This window comes from Thrips palmi, unplaced genomic scaffold (genome assembly GCF_012932325.1).
Source record: "Thrips palmi isolate BJ-2018 unplaced genomic scaffold, TpBJ-2018v1 HiC_scaffold_15, whole genome shotgun sequence".
NCBI classification, from domain to species: Eukaryota; Metazoa; Arthropoda; class Insecta; order Thysanoptera; family Thripidae; genus Thrips; species Thrips palmi.
The window spans coordinates 7,090,205-7,118,041 of NW_023144624.1; the positions used below are offsets into that span (position 1 = coordinate 7,090,205).

The window sequence follows — 27,837 nt, forward strand, 5'->3', positions numbered from 1 at the left end:
GGGAACGCACCCTCGGCCACATAAATCTTTCGCAAGGGCGCGCGACGCACGCACCACGCATCCGCCACCGCCTTGCAAATTCCAACTTGGCGACCTTTCTCACGGCCTTGTAGGAACGAGTGTGGACAAAATTGTCCGAGTCGTCTCGAGGGACGCGCAGACGGACGGACACAGGCCGACGGACGCAGCGGCCAGTGCCCTTCGTGTTTTCCCGCCCATTGAAAAGATAATTTGAACGACAAGGTCTGTTCCTTTCGGTGCGCGACCCGTGCTTTAGCATGGTCACAGGCGGTCAAATAAATGCTTCAAGTCACGGAAGGGGTTGGGGGACATGGGAACGGCCGCGCGGCGCGGTGTGCGAAAAGAAAGGGGCGTTCCTAGTGTGGTTCGTGTTGTTTTTCATGCCCTGGAAATGTCGTTTGTACACTGCCAGAAATGACACCCGCAGCGTAGGTGGCGGAGTGAGACTCTAGAACCTCTCTAGGAGCCAGGCCACGCCAGGCCGATAGGACTCGGAACAGCACAAGAACTCTTCGCTTCGTGCTTCGTTGTTGTTGCCTCTGTGGGAAGCTCCATGACAAAGTTCTCGCTGGCACAGCCATAAACATTAATTTCCTCTAGCGCACTTTAACACCGATTGCTGGGCTGGGATTTCCTGGTCCTGTTTTCGGAAACTCTGTGCGTGCGAGAGAGACGGCGTGAAGGCCACGCTGCCAATCACAGTGCCTGTGATTTTTTACCCGCGGCGCTGACGTAAAAAAGTAGTGACATATGAAAAAGCATTTGTACCGTGTAGCCTGCCAGGCGCCCGGGGCCGAGCCCGGGGCCCAACAACGAATAAAATGTCGGAAAGGACGCGAGGAGTAAAAAGCTAGTGAACGGCCAAAAGAGGGGAAATCTTGATTTTGACGCATCATTTTTCAAGCCGGCCCCGTCCGCCCAGCCGTCACTGCAGTGGGGTAGGCCACCCTCCAGGCACAGACTGCCAGCCACTTCCCACGCCGATATCTGCCACTGTTTTTTTAATAGTGACGATCGAGTTATACTGGATGAAAAACGCCGGGTCTTTCGTTGAATAAGAAGGTGAAATTGGACTAAACGGCGCAGTGCGGCGACCCCGTGCAAGCCGTCCGGGGCGGGGAAAAAAGGCTCTCTTGTGAGTGGACTTGTGCGTGGCGGCGGGCAGTTTGAAGGGGTTGGGGGGCGCGGCGACGCCACGGCGACGCTCGGCCCGGACTCGGTCTTGGTCCCGCCGGAGCGGCCGGAGCGGGCGGCGCGCGGGAGAACTCGGCGCCCGGAGCAGAGAACGGTAATGACAGAGACACAGCCCCACATTAAATAAATTGTGCTTAATTGGTAGGCACGGTGAAGTCGCGCGGCCACGGAGTGGGCGGGGAAAAGGGGGAAGGGGGACTGCCCAATCATGGCAGCTCATGGGGAAACAACAACAACAACCCAGAAATATGGCCGCCCCGCCTTTGCGCCGACCGGAGCCACTTTTTTGCCGTGCCGTATGACAGCAAGGAGGAGCTCTTGGCGTGGAGAAGCTCGACTGATTGGTCCCGTACTCCGGTTCCTCCGGGTCCTCCGGGTCCTCCGGGCCGGGCTCCTCGACGGGTCGCAGACTCAAAATGACTCTGGAAGAGTGTGGTGCGGAAAAACACAAGAATGCGCACGGTGGGGCGTGCGGAGAGGGAAAAGCAACAGTCACGAGAGTCAAATGGGGCAGAGAGGAGTCTGCATTCTACGGAGGAAGCGTCATCTGCGAATATGTGAGGAATGTTCAGTCACACATACAAAGAGAGCGAAAAAGTTTGCCTCTGTGTGTGGTGTGGTGGGTGGGGTGCGCATTTGGGCGTGCTGAGAGATAAGGACATGGTGGGTAGGTGCTCCACACCTGGTCGCAAATAGTGAGAAAAAAGTGTTGAGGGCATTAAAGAATGGCAAAGTGGTAAACATCACTTGAATATTCAAGTAGCACGCAAGTTCGAAAGCTGAATGCCAAGCAGGAAGTTCCAATCATCACAACAATCTGTTAGGCCTTATAAAACAGATCTTCTCAACTTGTCCCTTTATTCCAGTGAAAATGGACGCGAGAACGAAGATTTCTGGGTGTGTACAAGCGGCGCGGCGGGCATGCATAAGACTGCATCGGGAAGCGTGCGAAAAAAGAAACATATTTCTCAGGCTGGAAAATATATGCGAAAAGGTGGAGATGCGCTGCGGACACACTCATAAAGCCACCAAGGTATCATTTGTTACACTCGCACTGCACTGATAGGAGGACCTTGGGGTGGAGGCTGCGTATGCCGGCACGCGGGCCCGGCACGGCCCGGCAGGGCATCAGATGCGGCCAACTAATATCGCAGCGCGCCGCCGTTTTTCTCCTTTTCATTTTTCATCCGTGTTTTTTCGATAAATATATATGAAGCACTCGACAGTCGCCGCGTGTGCTGCCGCGCCGTCGCCGAGTGACGTAGCATGCGTTATTGGCCAGGGAGGTTTATAGGCAGATCTTGCGCGCGATTTTTCAAAGCGCTTCAAATGCAAGATAGTCTAAATAGACTGACATTCCGGGTGGAGAATACTCTCTCCGAATAGAACACTTTTTTTCTTCGTTCTTCCCCATCGTTTTTTTCCGTCTCGTGTACGCCACGTCCGCCGGGTCACCTCACCCTATAATTAGGCCACAAAACACATGGCGGTATGAAATGGCCGTGGACTGGAAATCGACACCGCCACGCCACGCCGTTCGACCAATCGTATTCCACGATTCAGAAAAGGCAGGGCGGCCATTTTGGGCCGTCCCCCTTTATTATGATTGCAGTGCTCCCTGTAATTCGGAGTGCCCATGCCACGCCAGCCACGCCACCGCCAGGCCCGAGGCCAGGGCTCTGCCCGGCTCACCACCCCGACCGGTTCGGCCGGCGCCGCGTGGCTAGCGTGATGACGGGGTAGCAGCCTATATTTGAACGCGTCAGTCCGTTTCCTTCCTTTTTTTCGCCCTCACAGGGGGTAGTTTAGTACACGACAACCGTTCGTTTTCGATTGAACAACCACACCGACGACCCAGCTCTAAGTTCCGTGGCTCTGTCAATTTTCTCCTATTGGGTTCCATGTTCTGTTAATTTTGGATGTGTTCAAAAAAGATTCTTCACGAATCGAGGATGACATATTTTTGCCCAAGAGATAAAATCGCCCCCCCCCCTCCAAATAAAATTGTAATCGTAAGATTTTTTCGTTTTGAACAATTAGCACAATTTTAATTTTTGTCAAGCGTGTTCGCGTCCGCTCGAATCATTTCGACCATTTCCCCCCCTTCCACGCTCCACTCGTCCCGAAACAGTCGCTGCGCTGCGCCGCTGCGCCCCGCCAGCGGCCATGCAGTATCAAGTGTAATTTGAGACGTTTTGGTCGCCAGTCGGATTGTAATGGTGGCCAATCATCATTGTACCTGCGCGGGGCCGCGAGGGGCCGGTGGGGCCGGTGGGGCGCTGCTGGGACCGGATTCGGAGGGCGGCAAGCCTGCCGCCTGCCTGCCGCCTGCCTGCCGCCTGAGCTCAGGTTTGGGCGCTCGGCCAGCAATGCCACGGTGCTTCCTGGGGAATTTAAGACCGCCGGAAAAGATTCAGAGGGAAATTTTGAAAGGAGTAACATTTCACGGTTTTAATGTTTTTCTTCCTTACGTTTTAAAAAGAAAACGGCGGAAGAAAAACTGGTTGGCTTTTGCCGTAGAGTCGGAACACGCCCACTCGGCTAGTGTAACGTAGGTACCTTATCGCCCCGAAACATTACCATGTAAATTTGTACCCACGCTGTGATTACATGCGCCGAGGTTATAAACCGCGTCCAGCAGCATTAAAATTGCTGCATTTTTAATTGTGTTCAAGTTGTTTCTGTTTTTTGCTAGTGCTTACAACAGTTTTGAGAGATTGACTTACTTCTAGTCCGATTATTTTTGATAATTTGAATATAACGGGATCGGCCCGTTCTAGGAGAGTACAGTGTAACACGGTATATGGAAGGACGGCGTCCGTCCCGCTGGCAGCACGCTGGCCGCGCAGCTGTTCAGGAAGGCCTTCGCGGCCCCCGTCGCCCCCCCCCCCCCCCCCGTCTCTCCCGCACTCCGCCGCGTATCTCCTTTTGCCGTCTCTCCCGCCCGCCTATCCATTTCTCGCCCGGTACAGAGACAAATGATTTGGTATTAATTTTACGATAAGGCGAGTTGACGTCTTTAATTATGTTTCTCAAATTAAATCTCTCTGGCGTCACTGGGCCTGGCCGCGCGCGCGTACCGCCTTTGGGCCGGTAGGGTCGGACTAGGGTCGGCCAGGCAGGATGGGTCGGAGCGACCTCTCGCGCGCGCTCCAAGGTCGTCGGGTCGGAGGTCTCCTCTCCGAGGGAAGGGGCGGGCCGCGTGGGCCACGCTCACAGACCTGCCGAGCCAACGAGTTATGGGCGCGAACACGGTCGCTACAGGATTTGTCGAGAACTCGCCGATGGGTGCAGGGTTCCGTAACACCACACATCAATTTTTATTTTAAAAAAAACTTCATTTATTTTTGAGATTTGAGCTCGACTGCAACTTTCTTTCAACGCCAAGCTTCAACCGTCAGTCACGTTAGCGGTCCTGTGAAAAGGAATAAGTGCGCATTGGAAAGCTGGACTAGTGTGAGGCGCCGAATGAGCCAGCTTGCTGTGTGAGTCCTGGCGCCCCCTGCACTGCAGGTAGTGCTGCCCGGCCAGGCCCCGCTAGGCGTGGCTGAGCGGGGCTAAGCGTGCATTAATGGGGCTAAATCATGCGGCGGCCGCAGCGACGGCCTCCACCGCCTCGACGCGACGCCAGCCTTGCTTGCCCTCCATCTTTCTGCGGTCACAAGTTGGGGCTGACCCCGCGCTGGCCCGCCGGCCCGCCGGCCTGCCTGGCCCCGGGAGAGCGCCCTCGGCCCAAACCCGCTGCTGACCACAGCCTATTCGACGCACAAATCACCCCCGCCCCATCGAGGGGTGCGGCCCTGCGGCGGGGAGGCGGTGGAGGGGAAGCAGCGGGGTGAAAGGGTGTTATGATTCCATTGAATCACCGCGCGGGGCCGGCCGCGGCACTTGCGGGGGCAAAACAGTAGTGGCGCGGGGGGAGCGTCTTCGACTCGGATGACCGCATCTTCGTCAACTCTCACTTTTTTGCGATGCATTGTTCACTTGAGCTTGAGGCTTGAATGGCGCTGGTCTGCTCGTCCCAAGTGCAGTCCAGTAGTGGACACTGGCATCTGTTTGACTTTCAGTGTTTGTCCCGGTCCTTTTCTCCGCACGCCCCAACACCTCCACCCCCTCGGGTAATGGCACCTTGTACCGCACGCATTCGGCCCAATTTAGGAAAGGCGGGCGTTTCTTTTATTACCTGGCCATGCAAATGCGTGGGGGTGTGGGCCACACTGCGGGGCAGCGTGCGGAGCGTGCCGCTGTGGTCCCGGAAACGGCAGCGGGGACGCCGGGGCCGTCGGGGCTGCCTAAGCCGACTAATAACACTAGAAACAGCTTTCTCGGCTCTCTCAGAAGTATTTTATTTGGGCCCTCTCCCTCCGGAGGCCTCGGGGCTGCCCTGCCTGCCTGCGCTGCCTGGCCCCGTCCCCAGAGGGCGGTTCGTCTTGGTCGGGGCGTCACCGGCGGCGCCGAGATCGACGTCTGTGACGGCGTCTGTGACGCGTCCCCCCCCCCCCCCCCTCCCCCCACCCTCCCCCCCACTCGCCGTACCCGCGGCATTTCGTCAGCTAAATAATCAAACTTCCTTGGCACGATCGCGGCGCCGCGGTGCCCATCCCACCAGCGAGGCCGGCGCGGCGCATGGCAGTGTGTACCGAAAAGTTCCCGCAGCTCGGAAATTAAAAACACAGAACAAAGTTTCCGGTAATTTAAGACTGAATAATCAGGAAGACGCTCTGGTCTTTGGTGGGGGCTTCGGGCGGCCCCTTCCACTGCTCCGCCCGCGCTGGCGGTATCAATAAAAAGTGCTTTTGCGAAGGGAAGTATTAAATCAAAACGGGCGCGTCTATCAAATTGTTAGGCGGGACCAAAACCGAACTTAAACCTATATCGAGACTGTTGTGGACCAACCATCGCGTCGATCTTTCTTCGACAGTCAACTCGGCAGAAAATATCGGGAAGTCGGATGTTTGCAACAAATATACTTGGCTAGTGCTGCGCAAAGTGGGTCTGGACGTGACGCGGGCGACGAGATCATGAACAGCCCGCTCGAGTTGACAGGCGCGACCGATCACAGTCACCTTCTCAATCATTTTCTCTGCGGACGCGCCCCACCCCGCAGCCACCCCGAAGCCACCCCAGCGCGAGCAGCCAGGCAGCCTGCCCCGGGCCAGACGGCGGGACGGCGCGATGCCGGGCGATGCCGGGCGGGGTGTCGCGTCGGAAGACAACTTTTATCGGGCCTACATATCATCCCCGCGGAGACGCGCGGCGCCGCGCTGCGCTGCCCCGAAACACGTGACAAATTTACGCCCTTTTACCGCCGTAGCCTCGCGTAGCCCAGAGCCATAAACACTCGCGGGCCGTCGCGCGCACTGACTTTTGGCGCCAAAACGGAGCGGTCACTTCCACAGTACCTTACTTCCTCCTTCGGAAACCCTGAAAGTAAATCAAAAAGGGATGATATTCTCCCCCGTTTTGAGGTTACAGGGCGGCCTTCCCCGCGGTGATGAGCAGTGTGTCGAAGGGCCGCGGTGGCTGCGGGGCCTCGCCTCGAACTTGTTGCGCGCTAAATGTAGATGAATGGCTTTCGCGCCGCTCCCGTCGCTTGCCTTCGGTTTGCCTTCGGTTCCCTTCGCCGCTTTTACGCGGGATCGACCCGAGGCCCTTCGCTGTGCTCACACTCAAATCGCGGACCTTCGTTTTTGTCTTGTTGGTTTTTTTCCGTGAGGTTGCTGGGTGCGCTGCTTCGTTACAAGGGATGAAACGGTTCGCACGCACCCGAGACGAGCGGAGCCGAGCCGAGCGCGACAAGGCCGTGCCGAGCCGAGGCGGGATGATGGATCACGGTGAGCCAGTGACAACGGCAACGGCACGCGTCACTAGTATATGCAATTTGCTGTGGAAGCCGAAATCTGGAGCGAAATTCGGAATGCCGCTCAGCTCAGCCCACTCCGCGCGCGAAGTGCGCGCTGATGGCTTCTGGAAGACTCATATCCACTGTTCGCTGGTCGAGAGCCTCAATGGCTGGCGCCAATCTCTCGCTTTCACTGGTCCTTTCGCCCTCCAGAAGGCCGAAGCTGCCGAACGGGGATAGGCGAGGCTTTGCCGGGGAACGCATTCTCATTATCTCGGTGCTGAAGGGGAAGGATTTTTGCGGCCCCGTTCCGGGAATATCAATTGACGCGAGTCATGAGTGAGGCGGCATCGGAACCGTTTCCCCGGAAAGACGTCGCCGCCAAATGACTCGGCCGGGTGGCCTTCCTCTCGGGGCTTCGGGGCGGGCGGGGCGCTTTCCAGAAAAGGGGGGCTCTTCCGAGAGGCCTACTTTTACCGCGAGCTGTTTTCAAGTACCCTGCTCAAATTGATCATGCAGTGAGTTCAGGACAAGTTCAAACGTGATGACGCGATTCCATGAGACGCTCTATTCCAAATTCCAAAGCTTTTTTCTGCTGAATTGCTACTAAGCATAACGGGTACGGTTTTTTTCACACACTCAAAAGTGCTGTCGAAGTAAAGTAACCTTTTTATTCAACTATCCGGTATTTTTACAAGAAAACCGCGCAGCCTGTATAACGGGGACCGGCTGGGGTGGGTAAACTTACCCCTTATGGCAAGGTGGTCACGTAGAGGCTGTAAAGAGTGTGTGTGTATGTGTGTGTGCGCGCGCGTGTTGGTGAGGGAGGGGTAGACGTGCGCATATGAAGGCCTTCAGCAGGAACTTTCCACAATTTTACATCAGGAGATACCTCAGCGCCGTTGCACACCGACGGCGCACACAGGTACGGCTGCGCGATGCACTCGGTGCCATAACTCTTTCCCTTCCCGGGTGGCTCTCTGCTGCAGCTGGGCCGAACGGCCGACCGCGCCGCATCCTGGCCGGGAAGTATGGTCCACTTGCGCCCCTACAGGGCCCTGTCGCCCTTGCGGGACCGCTGGCCGACCGCCGGGTCCCCGTCGGGGAGCCCCGTCGGGCCGCTCGCACGCGGCCTCGCCGACCGCAGGGCGCTGCTGGCCCAAACGGCGGCGGCCAGCCACGGCCAGCCTCAACTTGGCCGCATGATTTAGCACCAGAACTACTTGTAGTGGCCGGCCAGTGCTGCGGTGTGGCTGCCGGCCGGCTGCGGGGAAAGGGTCGAGCCCTCTTTCTGGGTCCCGAATTTCATCGCCTTCCCTCGCTGCCCGTTTACCACAACAGTCAAACGGCGTACGTTTCTTGTACGACCTTTAGTGAACAGTGGCAAAGGACTCTCTTGTTTGTCGTCTATGACCTTTTTGACTGGGCCAAATTTGGACTCAAGTTGTTTGTGGGTGAAGCTTTGAGAAATTGGGCGCATCGAAACTTGTTTTCCCTCCGCTCCCCTTCCGTCCTTCCGTGCAGATTGCTAATTAGACGGCTCCCGACCCGTTCTGTGGTTTTCTCAATTCATGCCTGGCATGAGGAGGAAGGGGAGGGCGCGCCAGCGGCCGCAGGGTCAGTGGGACCGGGGAAAAAAAACTGGCCCGAGGTGGTATTTGAACCCGGGCCGCGCCTCTCTCACGAGAAAATCCCCGTTGAGCGCCAGAAATGGCGGGCACGCTCTCGCGGAGGAGCAAAGGGCTGCGAGGGGCGTGGCGCGGCATTGTCTCCTTTTTGATTGACAGGCGTCGCACTGCGCCGCGGAGAGGGTAGGGGAGGTGCGCGGGGTGGAGCGGAGCATGGCGCGTCGCGGATGAACACGCCGCCGAAGACTCTTTCCGCGCCGCCTTTGCGTTTTCGTTTTTGGCGAGTAGGGGCACGCAGCATGCAGAGCACCCTGCACAAACCCGCGGGCTACTAATTGCGGTAACGTGGCCACTGCAATTTACACGTCGCGCGCACACGGAGCCCTTTTATTTGTGTGGGCGTGAGCCAGAGACAAAAGTCGCGCGCGTGTGTACCACGCCGGTCGCCTCCAAGATGCACAAGTGTGCGGGCAACGACAGCGCACCTGGCGTATCCCTCTTCTTCTTCTTCTTCTTCTTCTTTTTCTTCATCTTCTTCGCTGCGGCGCTCCACCTCCACCCTTCTCTTCACTCCACATTGCACACTTGAATCCTTTCCAAAATGGCGGCGGGGCGGGGGAAGGGGGCGGGGAACGCGGCGGCTCAGCGTGTTATCCTGTCAATCATCCTCCTCTCAATCTCCTATATTCCGCCTCGCAGCCGGCACACATCGCCTCCCCTCGCCGCCCCGCCCGCCCCGCCTGGCGTTTTGCATTTCGGGAGAGGCGTCTGCAGGCCGGCCCGGCGCACTCCCCTCCAAGTGAAATTTCGGGTTTGGAGGAAAGAGGGGAAAAAACGTCGAAATTAAAAAAGGTTCCTGTAACAGGTGGTGTTTGAACCCGGGCCAGGCGGTGAGGTGGACCCCGGTCCTTCCCTTGCGGAGCTCCCGGCGTCGCGGACGTCCCGCTGCTGCGGCTTGGGAGGCACTGGAAGGGCAGGCAGGGCTGGAAGGGGTCGGTCTGAATACAAACTGCGTGTCCCAGGCCGGGGCAGGCCCCGGCAGACCCCGGCAGGCCCGGCCAGGCCGGCCAACAAAAGCATTTCACCTCCATTAGTCAACATTATAAGACGCACGGGCCGCCTAGTAAGGCCCTGTGTGCGCGTGCCGCCTCTAGCCTCCGCGAGTCACGAGCTCGGAATCCGGCCAAGGAACTGAATTTTGCCAGCCGAAAAAAAGAACACCGGACACAAAGCACGTTATATTTTGGAAGAACAACCGCCTGGCGCCTAGGATGAGGGAGGTTGTGCACCACACTGGACCGACCTGGGGACGAGGCAGCTACGCCACTGCCTGTTGCTTGGATCAAAATGATCGGCTGACAGTGACGACTGCGCCGTGATGGCTGAGTGGGTGCTGCTCCTCCTACGCGGCGGTGCCACCCTGCGCCACGCTGCGCCACTCCAGCGCCACGCCCCGCATCGGCTGCAAAAGAGGAGCGCTCCGATTAGTCAAAGTCAGGTTTGGTCGCGGCGCTTTGACCTCCCCGACGAGCCGCCCGGCCCGCCCTGCCCGCCCGGCGCCGAGGAGAAGACGCTTTTTAAAGGGTCAAAGCACTTTTGGCACTCGTGGAATGGAAACAGCGGAATAGATTGTTAACACTTAAAGACAAACAATTGCAGAAGCCAAACCGTCGACACTGCAAAATGCACTTTTTCAGCTGTGTACTTCTCGCAGCAAGCGCGGAGATCATTCCGGAAGAAAATGCAATAACACGCTTTCTTTGCCTCCGACGCCCTCTGAAAGTTCGCCAGAGAAACAACTTGGTGAACTTCCTGAGTGACACTTTTCCTATAAGGCGGCGCGCGCCTGCCCCGCCCCGTCTGTAGCCTTTTAATAAGAAGTTGCGTATTGGAGGTGTCATAGAACTCGAACACAACAAACTAATTTCATTTCCCGCGCTTTGCACGGACCAGGAATGCACCGGACGCCTCTGTTTTTCTTTTGTTTATAAAAAATATTTTGTTGTCACTTTTTTAAATTTGTTCTTTTCTAAAACTTGATAATATTTGCATGAGCACCAGGACCATGGTAATCTTGTCTTGAAAATTCACAGAAAACTTAAAACAAACTGTTCCGAAAGCAGTTCTGTATACCCTGTTAATTCCTGTTGGAGGCGCTCATAAAATTTGGCACACCCATGCAAGTAGTTAGAGGTTTTCTAGAGCGCTCCATGCCGTCCATAGTTCACTGAGGCACGGGGTCAGGGGCACACGGGGTGCATGACTACAGTCGGGGGCCACCACCGGTCAGCTGTTCGTACAGGCAGCCATCCATCAAAGGGATGTCTCCATATGCCAACTGCCGACAAGCGCACAAAGACGGATCGGGCGCGCCGCGCTCCCGGTCCAGGGCGTGTTCACGCGTGTCACACACGTCCAGTGAAACATGATACGCACGCCAGGGAAATTTGGCAGTTGGCCGGCCCGGGAAACGGGACTAAACAATTTTTCGAAAGTTTAAGAACCATGGTTGAATTCTAAGGGCCACCCACCCACGCCTTGGAGAAAGGCTCACGAACAGCTTTTGGCCACTTTCAAACGGAAATCATAGAAAAAATGCGTGCTCCCTCGGCTCTTTGCTCAGGCGAGAGGTTACAACCCCCCCTCCCATTCTTCTCCTCCACTACGCCACTGGGACCTCCAGCAGTCTACCTGTGTTTGTTTTCACTCACAGCTTGATTAGCATATACGGTGCGAACAGCTCGCAATGAGCGACCGCGAATATGCCCTGCCGCCTTCAAGTTATTTGTATATACAAGCCATCCCGTTCCATAAATCAGAGAAGGGGGAAGGGCTAACACCCAGGTGATGGTTCCCCGGGGAGGCCCGCAAGACGGTCCGCATGCGCTGAGAGTTTCTCATACAAAACGAGCGCAGAGACACAGTGTAGGAAAATATTGCCCGAGTCGAGTGCGTTGGTGGCGGGCTGCGGCTGGTTGAACATGCACTGTCCTGCCTCTTGTACCTTCGTGTCGTCGTCTTTGTGTCAACACCACCACACACCATTAAGAGCCAGGCAGTTTATCATTCTACAATTGTAAAGTAGAATTCTCCTTCCGCTGCTGTTGGAAAAAATGTGGGAATCAAATTCCTTGTACATTAACTGACTCGTGTGACTGCATCAACATGTCTTGTTATTCTAATAATGTTTGCAATAAAAGGCCTTTGTGGTGGCTCTGTGTCTTCCTGTCGCCGGGCTGGTTGTCGTTCAGGCGGAGGGTATTTTTAATCGTGTTTAATCCTCTCCCATTGTGTGTGCGCGCTGACCACAGGTGATTCATCACCTTCCGGAAAGGTAAATAAGAACGAAAACAAATTAAACGCGGGGAGCTCGCTTGTTACAAGGGTGTGAATAAGACAAACGTTTCCCCGCGCGTCTTTTTCGGCCAAGTTTTTCCGCGGGTCGTCCTGCTGCCGCGCGCTCCGCGACGTCGCCGACGGGAGGGTCTGCTCCAGTCTGCGCGGACCGAGGGGGACATGAAAGCTGATCAGCCCATTACAAAGCTATAAAGTGGCCCGCGACGGGGTGCGGCGTGGTCACGACTGCGGTGGCGGTGCCCCTTCGGCAGCCCTTCGGTGGTCCGAGGGACGGTCAGGGTGTATATATACCGCCCCAGAGCAGGCAAATAGGGCAAGTGAAAGCAACCCTTCACTGTGGCCGGATCCCTTTATCTGCCTATGAATGAGTAATCCGAGAGGATCAGTCCCGATGTGTGTGTGCGTGCGCGTTCGTGGACACAGTGGACAGTGGCGTAGCTGCTGAGGGCAGGATAGCAGCAAGGTTATCGGACCGACAATTCTTTCAGCTTCGCAGAGTCTGACAGGGAAATGCAGACAGAGTATCGTTCGAATGCCGCGCCGGAAGAGAACCAAGACTTCTTGGACCTTCCCTGGTTGGTCCTCTTCCACTGCTCACCTGTTGGCCACCTAAAGCGTTATTTAATGGACGGTTGCTCGGCAAGCTAGGCCCCTTCATTGAGCCCTGTCCTCTCTCCACACACACTTGAATTATAACATGCAGGGTGCGGACAAAAAAGGTTGCCGCGGTGTTCGACGCGTCGAACTCGTGTGATTTGGCTCGCAGCGCCGTGCAGCCACTTCTGCAACATCCGCACTGAAATCGTCTTTTAACTTGGCCGACGTGTCTCACAAAGTTTCCCGTGGGGAACCATTTTATTGCAATACTCTGGCTGTACTGCATTCATGACTGGGGCCGCATACAGTGGACGACAAGGAACTGGATAAAGAACTGGACTTTGTTGCCGGCACGTCCTGGCCACCCTGATCCCGTGGTACCGTTAGAAACTCTGTCCAGGCCCGCAGGCTCGGAACAGGAGAAAGAAAAGCAGATGTGACGCAAGCGTGGACTTTGCTTCTCGGGTCGTCGACCTTTCTAACGCTTCATCCAGAACGGATAGATCTTTTCCGCATCCCTTTCCTGAAAATTTAAAATAACACTCAAATGTTAGAAAAGCAATCAGCACCGGTTTTCCAGCAGGCAGCCCGGAGGCGAACGCTCCTTCCCTGTTTATATTATTGGATTACTTTTACCAGAGCTAATTCGTTTTCGGGCGAGGCGTGGCGGCCCGCCGGTGATACGGGGCCCTTCTCTCATTTGTTCCTTGTCACCGCCTGCCGCCTTTGGTCTTGTGCCGCGCCGGAGGTAGGCAACCCTCAGCGGGTAGTGCAGCGCTGTGACGCCGAGGGTGGACGCGTCGGTGTGTTGTTGAAAAGTCGCACCGAGTTCGTCGAGACGGTTCGTTGCCTTTGTACCTGCCGTGTGTGTCGGCTGGTGGCGCCTGCACCCCGACCTCACCCCCCACTCCTCGACCTTGCCGTCTCCGAGCATCACCTCTCATCAACCTAGATTAATCAAACGAGGGAAACGTCAGAATGGCAATTCTCGCGGCGCCGCCGGGCCGAGCGCCAGACCCCGGGAGAGGGGGAGGGGAGGACGGCGGCGTCGGCACAATGCGAGTGTGTGAACACGCCGACAAGGTACAAGGTGCGAAGGAAGAGCCTTCGCGCCCGAAGCACGCTCTGTCGTGGCTCTGGCTAGTACCCTTCTCTCGCGGACCGAGAATAAACTTTGTATCGCTGCACCCATAGTTCTAGCACTCCACTTAGTTCCGCGCGGAAAGCAACGCTTCCCGAACGTAACGCGCCGGACCGTCCCCCAGAGACAGACTTTACTCGCAGCCATTTTTACGACGGCGGCGCGGCGCGTCCCCCCGGGCGAGTCGGGCGAGGTGTTGCGCTGGCTATCATGACTAGGATGACGCGGTGCTTCTCCTTCAAGGGAGAGGAACAAGGGACGGGATGGACTGGTGACAAGATCCTCTCTGGCTGCAGACGACAGGAAAGAAACGCATAATAATGAATTTATAGCCGCACGCCAGACTGATTTTATGCCCATCCTCCTCCCCTCCGCCTTGCCGCGCTTGCCGCTCGGTGCTGAGCGCCTCGCCACACATATTCTTTCCTCCCCGCCGTCGTATCGCCGCATCCTGGACCGCGCTTCTCGCCCTTCACCGAACGGATATCTCGAATTTCGGACCTGTGCTAAGCTGCAGACCTGCATCCTACTGGCTGAACTGCTCGACTCTGCGACACTCGCCTCGCAGACCCTAAACGAAGCAGCGAATGGGGGAAAAGAACGAGGGGGAACTTTCTTTATTAGCGCTTTGTAAAAGACAATGTCGTGACAAAGTCGACGAGGCTTTATGAAAACAAATCGCGACCATGTGAGTGGTCTTCATTGCCAATACAAAGGGCGTAAAAACAGGAAAGGAAGCCCTGTGAAAGTGAGAGGGGGTGAGGGGGTCCTCGCCTGCGCCCAAACCACCCTGCTTCCGGCCGATTTTCTCCCCCGCGCTCGTCTTCTATCTCGGGCTGCCTCCGCGGCGGCGGGGCCCAAATTTGGGGCGATTCGGACGCACTGGGCGTTGCATGAATGGCGTGTTTAGGCTGCTGAATCATGCAGCAGGTTCCTTTGAATGGATTTTACGTTTTTCATTGTTTCTTTTGTGGGACGCTGCGCTACGCGGCTACGCGCGGTGTATGGACGAGCATTCCCCTTCGGCTCTCGCGCAAAGGGTGCAGCGCGCTGTGCGGGGAGAGGGAGGCGGAGGGAAAAAAGAAGAATCTCTCGGGGGCGCTTATTCAGTTTCACGCGTTTTAAACTGCCTTTTCACGGCGGGGTAGTGTGTGCAGATTGTGGGTGGGGTGACATCTACATCGCGCTAAATAGACACCCCCATTAGATCGGCCGTAGGGACCCGGACGGTCAGCCTCCATCCCGTACAATGTTGCAAGGGTGTCATCGGCCTATCGCTCGCTCTGACTGACAGGCCGTCCCGTACACTTTGTCAACCTGTTCGACTGCGGGCTTTCTTGGGGCCTTATGTGGACAGAAGAAGAAATTGAGCCTTGCAGTGCAGTAACAATAGTACAGTTTTCAATTTACGTTCCACTTACCTACTACAGAAGTCCGATTCAAGTAGCTCCCAATGAAGAATTGAAAGTTGAAAAAGTGGGGCTTCAAACAACAACGGCCAAGACATATCGAAGTTTCTACATAAATAGGTTTGATCAAAGAGCAAACCCAGTACCATAATAATTATTTGAGAAGGAAGCCCGGAGTGAGCGCGCGGCGTGTTGCCCGGCTGCGACGCGCAGACAGCCTGATCGATGACGGACTCGCTGCGGACGCGGCGGCACCCAAGCAACGCTATTGAAGAATCGGCCGCAATCTGCATGGGACACCCAGCCTTTGGGGGTAGGTAGTTTTTTACTGATTCGCTTTTTTTTTCTAATCGAAGGGGGATGAATTTTGTGAATGGTACTGGTACGTGTGCATGACTGCGTTCTCCAGCCGCCCCTCCCCTTCCACGCCGGCATGCCCCTCCCACAGCGCTCCCCCACCATCGGGCCTCCCTCCCCTCCCGCCCCTCCCCGCGCCGCCTCGCCCTGTGCCTCGGCCTGCGCCTCGGCCTGGCGGCCAAGTCCTCCACGCCGACTCCTCGGGCGCAGGCTGCCACAGGCTGCCACAGGCTGGGCTGCCGGAATGGGCGCGACGTAGTGCCGTGGTGTGTGTGTGTGTGCGTGTCAATCCGTGTGTGTGTTTCCAGTGCGCGAGTGTCATGTGTTTGTGGTGAAGGTGCTCCTCAAGATGGTGGTGAATAGGGTGACGTGGTGATGTGAAGCATGCCGGCGACCGTGCTGACGGACATGCGCGGCAAGCAGCAGGGACCCGCGCCGCACGCGCCACAGCACCTGGGCCCCATCGGGGGCCTGGCCGCCGCCCTGGGCCCCGGCAATGTGGGCTGCGTCATGGAGGACGACCTGGACGACGAGGACGAGGACTTCGAGTCGGACGACCTGAAGGGCGCGTCGCCTGGCATGGACAACGTGGGGCCCCCCAACGGGCAGCAGCCGCCCCCTGGAGGGCCCAACGGCGCGCCCGCTGGTCCGGGAGGTCCTGGAGGACCGGGGGCGGGCTTCTGGCTGGCGGCGGTGACGGCCGCCACCCTGGGCCCCGCGCACGGTCAGCACCCCATGGAGCACGCCATGGCTCCCATGAACACCGTGGAGACGGGCTTCATCAACAGCCAGCCGTCCATGGCTGAGTTCATGACGGCCCTGCCCCACCCACACATGGGTGCGGACATGGGCCCCGGATCCCTAAGCCCCCAACCCCCTGGACCCGGCGGGGGCTACCCTGCCATGGGCGACGGGCACGCCGGCGTCAACGTCCCCGAGTACCCCTGGATGAAGGAGAAGAAGACCACCAGGAAGAGCAGTCAGCAAGGTGAGAACCACGTCGAGGCCCTGCGAGGCCGTGAGGAGCTTCCAAAGTCATGACTGTCAAACAGTGAAACTTGGTGAAACTGATCTCCCCGATGTAAAGGAAAATGCTTACAGCACACTGGTCTCCATAGAAACTTACTGTCCGGGCAGATGAAAAGTTGATTGTAAACCGGTGGAAACTGAAAACGTGCCAATGAATGGCAAATGGGCCGCCAAAGACAGAAAAATTGACGTCGAACTTAAGCCACTACTATTCTTTTATCAAATGATAAATATTTGAAGAAATTTGTCACAAGCCAAACGAACGTTCGAACGACACGATGGATGCGCCTCGTGCTGCCGGTGCGGAACGGTACGTGCGACGCTCCGGGGGGTCGCCGCCAGGTCGCTGCCCGCTGCGAGGTGGTTCGTCTTTCAATTAGTAGTCAATGGCTGTCGACACGAGTTCGGCCATTTGTTCCGTCAAAATTGAAACGTTTGCATACTCAAGCAGCAGGCCGATACGGCACGCTAGAGAAAACTTACGGATCGGAGCGGCGGGGGGCTCGCGTGCCTCACCCTGTCTTAGCAGCCACTTGAACACTAAAAAAATGGAGCTATAAAATCCACCACTGCTTTGTGCAGCGATCTGCTTGTGTGCGTGGTTTTGCGGTCCTTTTTCTGCTGCGTCCGCAGTGCAGTGGTGGGTCGCGGACAGTGAGAGTGCGATGACAAAAGTAGCTCTAGTATCGAGTGTCCTTCAGGCCGCTATTACGTCAAAGTTAGTCACGATCGCAAGGCCACCGAGTGGCGCTTCGTGAGCGGCTTGTCCCGAGAGGCTTGTCCCGAAAGCGGCCGCGTTGCAAAAGCCTCGCCGGAACGCGCCAAACGCTCTCCGCGCGGAGCCCCGGCGACGCCATGGACTGAACACGGATGTTCACCTTAGGACACAGGCCAACGTTGCCGCTGGTTTTTGGGGTCGCCGCGTGGGTCAAAGTGAAGTGCATACCATGTCCTTGCATCTCGAATACTTGAGTGTTTGAAAACCAAATCACAAAAATTCTAAATCACCTTATCAAAGCCGTATTTTCAGGATGCGACTCCAAAAACTCACTGTTCCTGTAAAGTGGGGTTTTACGTCAAAATTTGAAATTTTTTAAATGAAAACCATAGAAATAAAACTAAGGTTAGTGTGCATGCAACAAAAAGTAGCCTCCTCGATGAGCCTTAGCTTTTGGAAAATCAACAATCACATGTTGCATGGTCCGGGGGGAAACTTGCCTGTTAGCACCGTGCGTACCTGCCCGTATTTTGCCTGCATTGTTGCTTCTCAAGGTGTCCCGCTGCCGTCAAGGCTGGCGGGCCCGGCCGCGAGAAATTGTTGCTTTGACGGACTGGCAACACCGAAAGTCACCTCCTCGCGGAGGCGGCCGGCAGTTTGTTGCGCAGAAATTGCTCCCGCTCTGAAAGGAGACGGCACGGTTTTCTGTTAGGCCGGCCAGAGCAGGCCAGGGCCGCTCGGATTTGGCGCTGCGTGCCTTGACGAGCAAGTGACGGGCGAGCCGCTAAGACCCGCGGAGCAGCGCCGAGCCGTCTGTCAGGGATGCCAACTTCTCGCGGGGCGAGGCGACACGCTGCAGGCGAAAGACAGACCCGACAGAAGAGTGTCACGGGCCTAGCTCCCAGCGGAGAGGACCAGACGGACGGACGGACAGACGGACTGGGCCTTATAGGGACGAGGAACACAGAACGGAACCGCAGCACTGCGCTGCCGCGCCGCAGATGGAAAGTTCCACAAAGTCTTTGATGAGTTCTCTGTCGACGCGTTCGCGGCTACTTTCATCAGTTTCCGTGGCCGGCGGCGGTGTTGCTCGGATACACGCTGGAAGTTGTTGATGACGTCAGCAAATCGATAGAGACTGTCCCTTTAATCGCAGCTTTCGGGCGTTCAAGTCACCTGCCCTCCGCCGGGCGGACGCGCGGAGGGACGCTGAGGTCGCGGCCGCCGGTGCCGCGCGGAGAGCCGAGTAGAATAGACCCGAAAAAATGCCACGAAAATAGCGAGCAGACGCGGCGGCGGCGCTGCAGGCAGCTGATTGACTGATGAGCTGACAAACAGACCACCCCACGGTGCGGCGAGTGGCGGCAGTGGCGGCGCAACAGCGAGGGGGTCGTGGCACGTCTCGCGGCTGATTCCGCGTTCTATCCGACTCTTGTCGAAAAAGATACTGGTGGAGGCGGCTGGGCTCAACGCGCGGGGAACCGAACGGCGTCGTGGTCGTCATTGATTTGTTTGTTTCCTGGATTTGTTTGCGGGTTGTCCAAGCTCTCGCCGCAGTCGCGCGGTGTGTTAATAGGCACTGAATAATGAAGCCGGAGCAGCGAGTCGCCGGGTCGATGCCACGCCGCCAATCAGCCAGCCCTGCGATATTGATCACTTCAGCGCGCCAGTGTCATGCCTTTCCGCCACGTTTCACCTAAGGTGTAGACAGTTTTGCTGAATCCTTTTTTATGACTGCCCCAATGTAGCTTTGCTCTCTTGTTTCTTAAGCTTTCCATTTTGAATCGGTTGAATTATCTTATGCACATGGACCAAGGAATTTCCAGCAATCCTGTGAGTTCCTTTGTTGAAACTTTTCCTCCGGTCAGTCGCACTGGGCCTGGGTGGCGGCTGGTGGCGGCCATGACGGCGTTGCAGGCGTGGGTGCTGGCTGGTCCGGCCCGCCACCGCGCCGTCACACTAGACTGAGCGCGCGGCCGCGTCCGAGAGCGCGGCGCGGCTCTTGTTTGAAGGGGAAACAGGTTGGCGTCGTTGCCATGGAGACGGCCGCGGCGACCAATCGCAGGGCCCGCTTTCAAAAACCGCTGCGGCAAGGGGGCGACCTTGCCGTCCCCACCCCCTAGGCCAGGCCACGCCGCCACGCCAGGCGGGCCCAGGGCCCAAGGGCCCCGAGGGGCGCAAGGACGAAGGGAGCCCCACCTGGCTGGCCTGCAGGGCCCAGGGCTGGCGCGGCCTAGCGGCCCGGCGGGCAATTAATGAGTTGTCCGGCTTGGCCAGGCTTGGCGGCGCCAGATTCGCCAGATTTGATAGGCAATTCCGGGGCCAAAGTTGGCCGTTTATTATTTATCGCGGTCGGAACGCACTTCGCTGCGCCGCGCTATGCCCTTTTTGCGACCAGCACAAAAAGTAACGACAAAAAGGCACCTTCTTCGAAACAATTCCACTTTAAAATATTAATTTTTTTTCAAAAAGAAATTTTTAAAAATAATTTAGTACACCTAGAATTTTTTTAGGAAAATGTTTCTAATCATGAAGGTAGTCAAAGTGTACCAGTTGGGAGCGGTGCCAGCGGACCACACACTGGAGGTAACTCTACTCGTGTCATTAACACGGAGCTGTCAGCAGCCTCCGTCGCCGCGCCACTCCGCGCCACTCCGTGCCCTTGACAGATCACTACGGCCATCATTTAGGGAAAGGGCGCGCTGAACCAGCCGAACCCAGCGTGCCGCTTCTGCGAACCATGCCGCCGTTTAAAGAAAGCCTCCAAGGGTGTCATCATGAGAAATTTTGGGTCAGTCGAGTGTGTGGCTTTAAAGACCAAAAAAAATTCAAATTTCTTGCATTGCGTTTTTTACTAGTTTCCCTCGAGTGAAAAATTAATTCAATTGGTTAAAACATTAACTACACGTGCAGTGACAGATTTATATATTTATTGGCCATCGGTTCTGCATTAGTTTGTAGCACGGTACCAATCGTATGTCCCAACTATATTTGTCCCCTGCTGGCGACGCATATCGAAAACGAAAGCGCAATCAATAATCTGAATAAACGCGAGCTACGCACAGCCTGGCCGGCTTTAGCAAATATTGATGAAACGCGGCGGCCGTCCGCTCAGTCACTCCCGGCCGAGGCTCGCCGGCCCACCCCTGCAGGGCCCTGCCGCCCCGCCGGCAGGTGCAGGCACCCCACGGGGGGCCCCGCCGCCCCTGCCACGCCGCGCCACGCCCCTCACAGCGGCGCCTCATATACACCTGCGTGAAAAATGGACGGCTATTTGGGCAAACAAAGTGCGCCTTACTCCTGCTAATAGGGTTCGTTTGTGCGTCCCTGCGGGTCCCTGCACCGAGCCGCCGAGCGGCCCGCCGTAGCGTCCAGCCGAGTCCGGCCGACGAGAGTGGAGGAGAGTGCAGTGACAGCGGTGTGGAGCGGCCCTGCGGGGCGACCTGTGTGTCACCTTCTCGCCCGACAAGAAATTTTCTTTGAACGCGTGAACTTTATTAGGGGATGGCAAGTTGAAATATTTTGTCAGAATTTTAAATAAGCGTACATTCAGAAGAATTTTTGAGAATTTTGTACTGTAAGTTTCAGTTTGTAATCATTTTTTTTGGTCGTCAATTAGTTGTTTGGCGTAGCTCTATGCCGCGTTCGATATGAATTGTTTGCTGGAAGACGCTACTAATACGGCGGACACAGTTGTATCCAGGCGGGGCGGCCGGCCAAAGCGAGGTAATGGATTGACCCTGTGCAAGGCGCCGCCCTGTCCTGCCCTGCCCCGCCGACCCGCCGTCCGTCGGGGCGGCCCGGCGGCCCTCCCGGTCGGTCCTTAGGGGTCCGGCCTCGGGGTCGGCCCTCCGGCCCTTCGGACGGACCCCAGGGCCTTCGGCCTGGCCAGGCTTGTCCACTAACCACCCACCCTTCGTCGCCGGCAAAAAGTGAGGCACTGGGCTGCAGGGCGACAGCTCGACCGCCAAAGTGTGGGCCCGCCGGCCTGGGCCTTGGCCTGGGCGGCCTGCCGCAGGGGCGGAGGGGCGGGCCGTGTCCTTGCGGTCCTCCTCACGACCATTACCGCCAGTCGGAAACGCGGGGAAAACTACCAATTATTTGGAGCAAATATTGAGTTGTTGAGCTGTGAAAGATGGGTTGGTTAGCCTGCTTCCGTTCCTCCTAGAATTGTTTTGAATATTCGTCTGAGAGTGCATGGCGATTGTTTCACACGGCGGTTGCTATGCGTGGGGCCGCGTTTGCGACCCCCGGGGGACGTGTATTGACACGGGATTTCGGCCACGCCACCCCCTATCTGATCGCGGGTCGCTCCCCTCCACCTGACACGGCTGCCTCGCTATCGAAATTAGCATCGCGTGGACCGTTTGGAGGGGAGGCGCGAGCCACATGTTTAAAACATCATTTGGCCCAAATCCGTTCCGCAGCTTCTCATCGCCCACATTGTGCACGCCAGCCAGCATTCACCGCCAAGCTTGACTTACTGTCTGCAGTGCTGCACCCTGCCGGCGAGGGCCGCAACTACGCGGTGCGGACTTGGCGCCCTCTAAAGCACCTAAAATCTCTGCTAGAAAAATAATTAAAGGACTTCGACATTTAACTATCGACAATATCCAAGATGGGATTCTATCAATTTTAACTAGACTTAATGTACATACGGCTTTTTTTGTTGGGGGGGGGTCCTGGTTTCCTGTGTTAAAAACATTATATTTTCTTTCGGATCTGACATGCGACATGCAGCAGTACCAATTGCGAAAAATGAAACCTGTCCCCCCCTTGCTTAGAGCTTCTACCCCCTCTCTCCCATTCGTGGCTCTTATCAAAGCCGTTCAATGGCGCCCTCCTTGGCGCCGCCTTCGAAACCTGTAAATATACAGATATTTAATGTGTCGTTAGGTAGGTGCGGGGGGTGCGGGGCACGAGGGGTAACTCCGGAAGGAACGTGCCCGCGCCGGCCCGCGCGCCACTGCCGCCACTGCAGTCGACTGGAAGCAGACCAAGAGACCTGAAATATCTCTGGCAATCTCCTTCTCCCTTTCTTTCCTCTCTATCTCTCTTTTTTATTCCAATTCCTTTGCGGTCTCTCCGTCCTCCTCCACGACTCTTCGTTAATTCAAATCTAATAGCGCAGTGAGATATTCCCGCCCAATAGGCACGTTCCATGTCGCCGGAAAGCGCGAAAAAAGGGCGGGAAATGGCTGGTCGATACACGCGGCGACTAGTCCGCGACGCGGTGCGACGTCCAATATCCGGCATGCCGGGTCAATGCCAAGGGAATTGGGACAGAAGTCGTAGGGGAAACTCAGCTCGTTCAAAACTTTTCGACTCACAGGAGGGCATTTGATTAAATTTGAAGAGCACAACGTTTATGGCGCGTTAAGCACACCCTTGAGGTCGGGTGAACACCCGCAGCACCAGCTGCAGCACGGCACCTATTGCTAGCCGTCGAGAGTGTTTGTCATAAAATATGATAATGACTGCATTTAGCAGTCTCTCGCGGGGATGTGTGTACCTCTGGCTGCGTAAGACAGCCGGCAATAACGCTTAGTGCTGCGTCACCGCCCTTATTTTCCTCCCCTCCGCCCCTCGCACCTTTTTTCCCTTCGCCCGTCACAGTGATCGTGTCAGTCCCCCCTCCCCTCTCTCTCTCTCCCCGCTCGCCGGGCCCGTCCATAAACCACGCTATATTCTCAGTGTGGTGATAAGTACATCCGGTTAGACGCCCCGGCGCGAAAATGTTGCCACATCACGCTTTTCCCACCGTGACAGGAGAGATGGTTGAAAAAGGAGCGGGGAGGGGGCACCCCAGGCAGCCCCACGCGGCCTGCCCCGTGCCGCCGCGAGAAACCTCCCCCAGCACAGCAGCGCGCGGCACGGCGAAAACGCGGTGCCATGGGAAGCGGAGAAGGAGCGCTCAATTTCCCGTATTGTGTATACTCGTCCGGACAAGGTTAAACGGACGGCACGATATGACGGTGCTGATGTATGCAAATGTCGCCGTGGGACGCAGAGGCCGGGGAAGGAGGCACTTTGGCGGGGCTATGGGGAATTTCCCGTGATTTTGCGAATGGATGACGGGTGTTTGCATATTCCTAAATGGGAATCTCAATGTGTCGCGTGATGCGGTGCGCATGCCATGTGCCGTTCACGCCAAAAAAAAGACCCGCGAACCGAATGAACGTGCGACCGGGCGACGGAATGGGTGAATGAATGAACGACTGAATGGACGAACACGGAGGCACGTGCTTTATGGTACCGAGATTGTTGTTTCTGGTAAGCCTGCCGTCATGCTCGTCCAACATGACTGTACGAATTTTTTAGTAGATCCCCTAAAACGTTACTATGGTACCAGGTCGGATGCTGTCCCATGAAGCCGGATGTACACGCGTCCGACAGGGACGGAAAATCGGGCTACCGTTTGCATTCCTTGGCACGACCTGGCAAGAGCTGATCTAAATCACGAGGAAGTTCTCTTGTTTAGTTTGGACTGTGTGGTCAGCTATCGAAAATAAGCACTCCCAACTTTAACGTGGAAAGAGCCCAGGCCCGGTGGGTGGCCTTCCATGAAAGAGTGCAGGGGACAACGCCGGCCGCTGCAGGGGCACGAAATCCAAAACGATTCCATCCAGGAGAGGGGGACAAAATTAGAGATAGCCAGGAGGGTAATCTCTAAGCTCAACGGGGCTCTCCCGAACCCATAGATCTTTCCCCCTCCCCCCTCTCTTCCTCTTTCGTTCTGCCACGCCACTTGTCCCGGCTGAGAATCAAGGTCACCAAGCTGTACCAATTTCAGCGTTTCGTGGCCAATTTGTTCCCGCGTGAAGAACAGCACCAAAATCGTCAAATTTGTAAACGCCTCGGCGCGCCACCAGGCTCGACCGGGCTGGTCTGAAGGAGGGCACCGCGGAAGCGGAAAACAAATGCATTGAAAAAAGTACGAGACGGAGCCGGGCGCGGGGCGGCCAGGACACAGCAACAATTAGGAGCTGGATTGTTCTTGCTCCCTGAAGCGTCGTGTAGCTGACTGGATGACCTTCAGGACACTCTTTGTTTACCTCAGCCACTATAGGGAACAAAAACAAACACTATGGCCAATTTGAAAACCCTGTTAAATTTTTTAAAACTTTTAATTTTGTTTCTTTTATGTAATAATTTTAAAAGCTCTGGTTTCGAAAGTTTGGTCTCTCCTTTTTTTGTGAGTCATTATGCTGATGCATGGATCCATCTAAAATCAAAAATGAAAACTAAAATCCGGAATTTGGATAGCATGCAGTGTGCCGGGGCCGGGCGAGTCGGTGCGGCCGGGCCTCGCCAGTCCTGTCTGTCAGTCGCACACGTGACGGACAACGTCCATTACTCATGTAGAAAAAACAAAACGAAACAAAACGCGCCCAGTCGCATTCGAGGAGATGGATATCAGCATGCAACGGAAGCCGGCGGCACCGAGTTTGAAAACGGAGCGCCAAACGCGACGACAGTGTCGGGGATCCAGCAGACTTTTCGCTGTGTCTCCCTTGTCTTTTCGGGGGCTACATGAAATTCAGCTGGGCTTCGGATCGGAAAATTCATTGTGCATAGCCCAACCCGATGCACATGCACGAAGTATGGGCAAGCGTACGCGGCTCGGGCGGAGGCAGGCTGCCTTTCACCAGGTTCCCTGAATGTGTGTGTGCGCCGATGTGCGTGGGTGGCTGCCCCCATTGTCCCAATAATTAATCGGACTGGCTTACAAGGCGCCCCGGGGCTGCTCGGCAGGACGCCACTCCCCGAGGGTGCTTGCCCGCCCTCCCCTTGCGTGCAAAATATTCCTGCGCGCAACAGGTGAGTGGCGGCCCGTGACTCCGTGACGCCACGGCCGTGCGGTGCGGTGCATAATAGAGGCACACGCGTCGCGAGTCCACGGACGTCCACAACGTCCGCGCGGCACAGGTGGCCGAGTCTCGCACGGGCCGCACGAAGAAGGGGACTGACAGGGACACTTGCCAAATGGATCGAATGTCAAAATTGCGCACTGCAGTGAGGGCTTACTCTATGGCATTCTCTGCAGAGGTTTGTGCCCAGAACCCCATGGCAGCTGCTTTTAGCTTTGTACCAGTGCTTTAGAAACTAGAGTACACGCTTGCGGAAGAAAGTTAGTCCACCCACTTCTGTCGTTCGCAGATTTTAAAACATGTTAAAATTTTGTTCTAGCTAATTTGCAGTTGTGAAAGCGAAGCAATCATTGTCGTGACAAAAAAAAATCAATCAATGAAATTTTTTTCGAGTGCCCGTGACTTGCTTCGAGACATGCACGCTGTATAGTAGTCGCTCCGCAGTGTGACACCACCCTGCCCAAACTAAGTGCCGAACGGCTCCAACTTGCCCCGTTGTGGACACGCGTCCTCTCTCTATCAGTGCAGGGCGTGCCTGAAGGGCCTGCGGGGCCCGAAGGCCGTGCCCTCCTGCCCGCCGCCCGGCTGTGCCGGCCGGTCACCCCCGAGCCGCTCGGAGGGAAGGCCGGCCCGGCGCGGCCCGGGCGGCGGGAAGGTGCACCGGAGGTGGAGCAGTAAGATGAAGAGAGACTAATGGGAGGGGCAGTGGGCAGGGCAGGTGTGTGACAGAGACGGATGCGCTGCTCCGGGCGCACTATGCCCAGACAGCGCACTGTTGTTGCCGCATTGTTGTTGTTGGCGAATAACGTCTTAGTGCTGCCTGCCAATAACGCCCTCGTTGGATAGACGCCGCGCGCGAACGGTGACACCGTCAGATTGTTTTGTGAGTCGGAAAAGCCGTGTCGTGGATGTCCAGTCATGGGAGCCTCTGACTTTGGCCTTTGATTTTCGTTGGTTCGATTTTCCACCCCAAACGTGGAAGGGTATCGTACGCCGGTCCTCCGGCCGAGCCGACCGTGCTGGAACACCGCTCTCTGCTCCCCTCCGCCCGGCGCACGGCTATACTGTGCACGCTGTGGGCCTAAAAACTAATTAATGAGAGCTGTAGTGGTAGGTGTGTGTGTGTGTGTGTGTGTGTGTGCGCGCAGCCGAGCCGTGTCACACACCCGAGGACACGCCGACGCGTGACGCTGGGCGTTGGAGGGCGTCAGAGGAGGCGCCCGGGGGGGGGGGGGCGTCTTGCCGTGCGTTTTATATAGAGGGGAGGGCTTCCGAATGCCCCACTTGGCGGCGAGTCAACCTCAAGTACACACACACGCACACACACACACACACACACCTTTTACGCCCCTATACATCCCTTTCTATTCCGCTCCTGATAAAGACACGCGCTCATGCACACATGCGCACGCACCACGAACCCCCTAAAAAAAAATGTCAACAGTGGGGGCGAGGTGGGAGAGGGCAGGCAAACACACTTAATTTCACCCCGAAAGGGTATCGTCTTCCTTTCTACTCGCCATATTTTTATAATTATCGTGGGGCTGAGCTTGGGGTGAACTTGGATGACTTTGTTTGGCAGTGTGCCCCTTCCAGTTTCAAATATTCAAAGTGTTTTGATTTTTGCCGCTCGCGTCGAACCAAGGCCAAGGTAAAGAGTGACTAGGAAACAACGCTCTTTCAAAGAAAAAGCATTAGTGCCTGACGTAGCGAAAGGCTGCCGATTTGGTTCTAATTAATGCTAAACGGGCCCGTTTGACCGCCGGTTCCCACAGTGGCCTATTAGGCCCCCGTGTGGAGTGGCGGGCGTGGTGGTGGTCCCCCGCAGCGCTGGCGGGGCGGCCTCGTTGGGGCGCTGACACACAGCGGCATTGGCTTCGGCTGCTTGCGGGGCCACACTGGGCCGCACGGGGTGGCTCGTTGGCCGCGGGGGGCGCGCGGCGGCGCTGCTGACCGAATTCCGGATTTTCCGGCCTGTTGTCGTAATTTATGAGGCGTTTGATTCCTCATTTCTTTGCCACCTCGGCCGGCCTTTGAGGAGCGGCTGCATCCGCGCGTTGCTCGGCGTGGATGATCACTGCACTCCCATCCGGACAAGCGGTGCACGTCTCAATACGCCGTAGACAACATAGGCAAAGAGCGCTAACGGTGCACTGCAAAACGAAAGTCGCGTTCCAAAAATCGACGACGGCGACATTTCTTCCATTTTAATTTGTGACGCGCGGGTTTTTGTTTCCGTTTTGTTTTCATCCGAGTGCACCCCCCGCGGCACATGTCGTGCCACACCTCACCCATCTGCTTTACATTGGAAACCGAAAGGGAGGGTGCGGAAGGGGGGAGGAGGGGGCTTACCCGCGAGAGGGGCCGTGGTGGGGCGGCGCGTCGCGGCGGGTGTCTCAACCGTGTTATTATTTCGACATTAGCAGTGGATCGCGCCATGCTGGAACAGCCGCCCCCCTCCCCTTTCCCTCGCGTCCCCTGGCGCGCCGTGCCTCCAGCGATACCTGCGAGTCGCGGCTCGCCGCGGCCGGCTTGCGTTCTAATTTAATCAAGGCAATTTTTGTTTCCTCGCGGGGCTTGCGCACCCACACACCACGCGTGTGAGTGCCCCTGTCCCTCGGCTCTGAGTTGCAAGTTTGTCCTGTGGAGTTTTGGCTGGCGGCTTGTTTGCCG

General features: G+C 56.6%; 2 protein-coding genes across 2 annotated transcripts in view; both read left to right on the top strand.

Annotated features, from left to right (window-relative positions):
* The window catches only part of LOC117641135 (homeobox protein Hox-B3-like), a 34,617-nt gene extending 19,277 nt beyond the window's left edge, over positions 1-15,340 (top strand). Inside the window, exon 4 of the mRNA XM_034378252.1 lies at positions 15,211-15,340. Within this exon, the coding sequence (XP_034234143.1) occupies positions 15,211-15,340 (130 nt within the window). The remainder of the gene's footprint in view (positions 1-15,210) is intronic.
* Positions 15,341-15,930: 590 nt separating this feature from the next.
* LOC117641138 (homeotic protein proboscipedia) overlaps positions 15,931-27,837 on the top strand; it is a 33,707-nt gene continuing 21,800 nt past the window's right edge. Inside the window, exon 1 of the mRNA XM_034378254.1 lies at positions 15,931-16,534. Coding sequence (XP_034234145.1) covers positions 15,931-16,534 — 604 coding nt within the window. The remainder of the gene's footprint in view (positions 16,535-27,837) is intronic.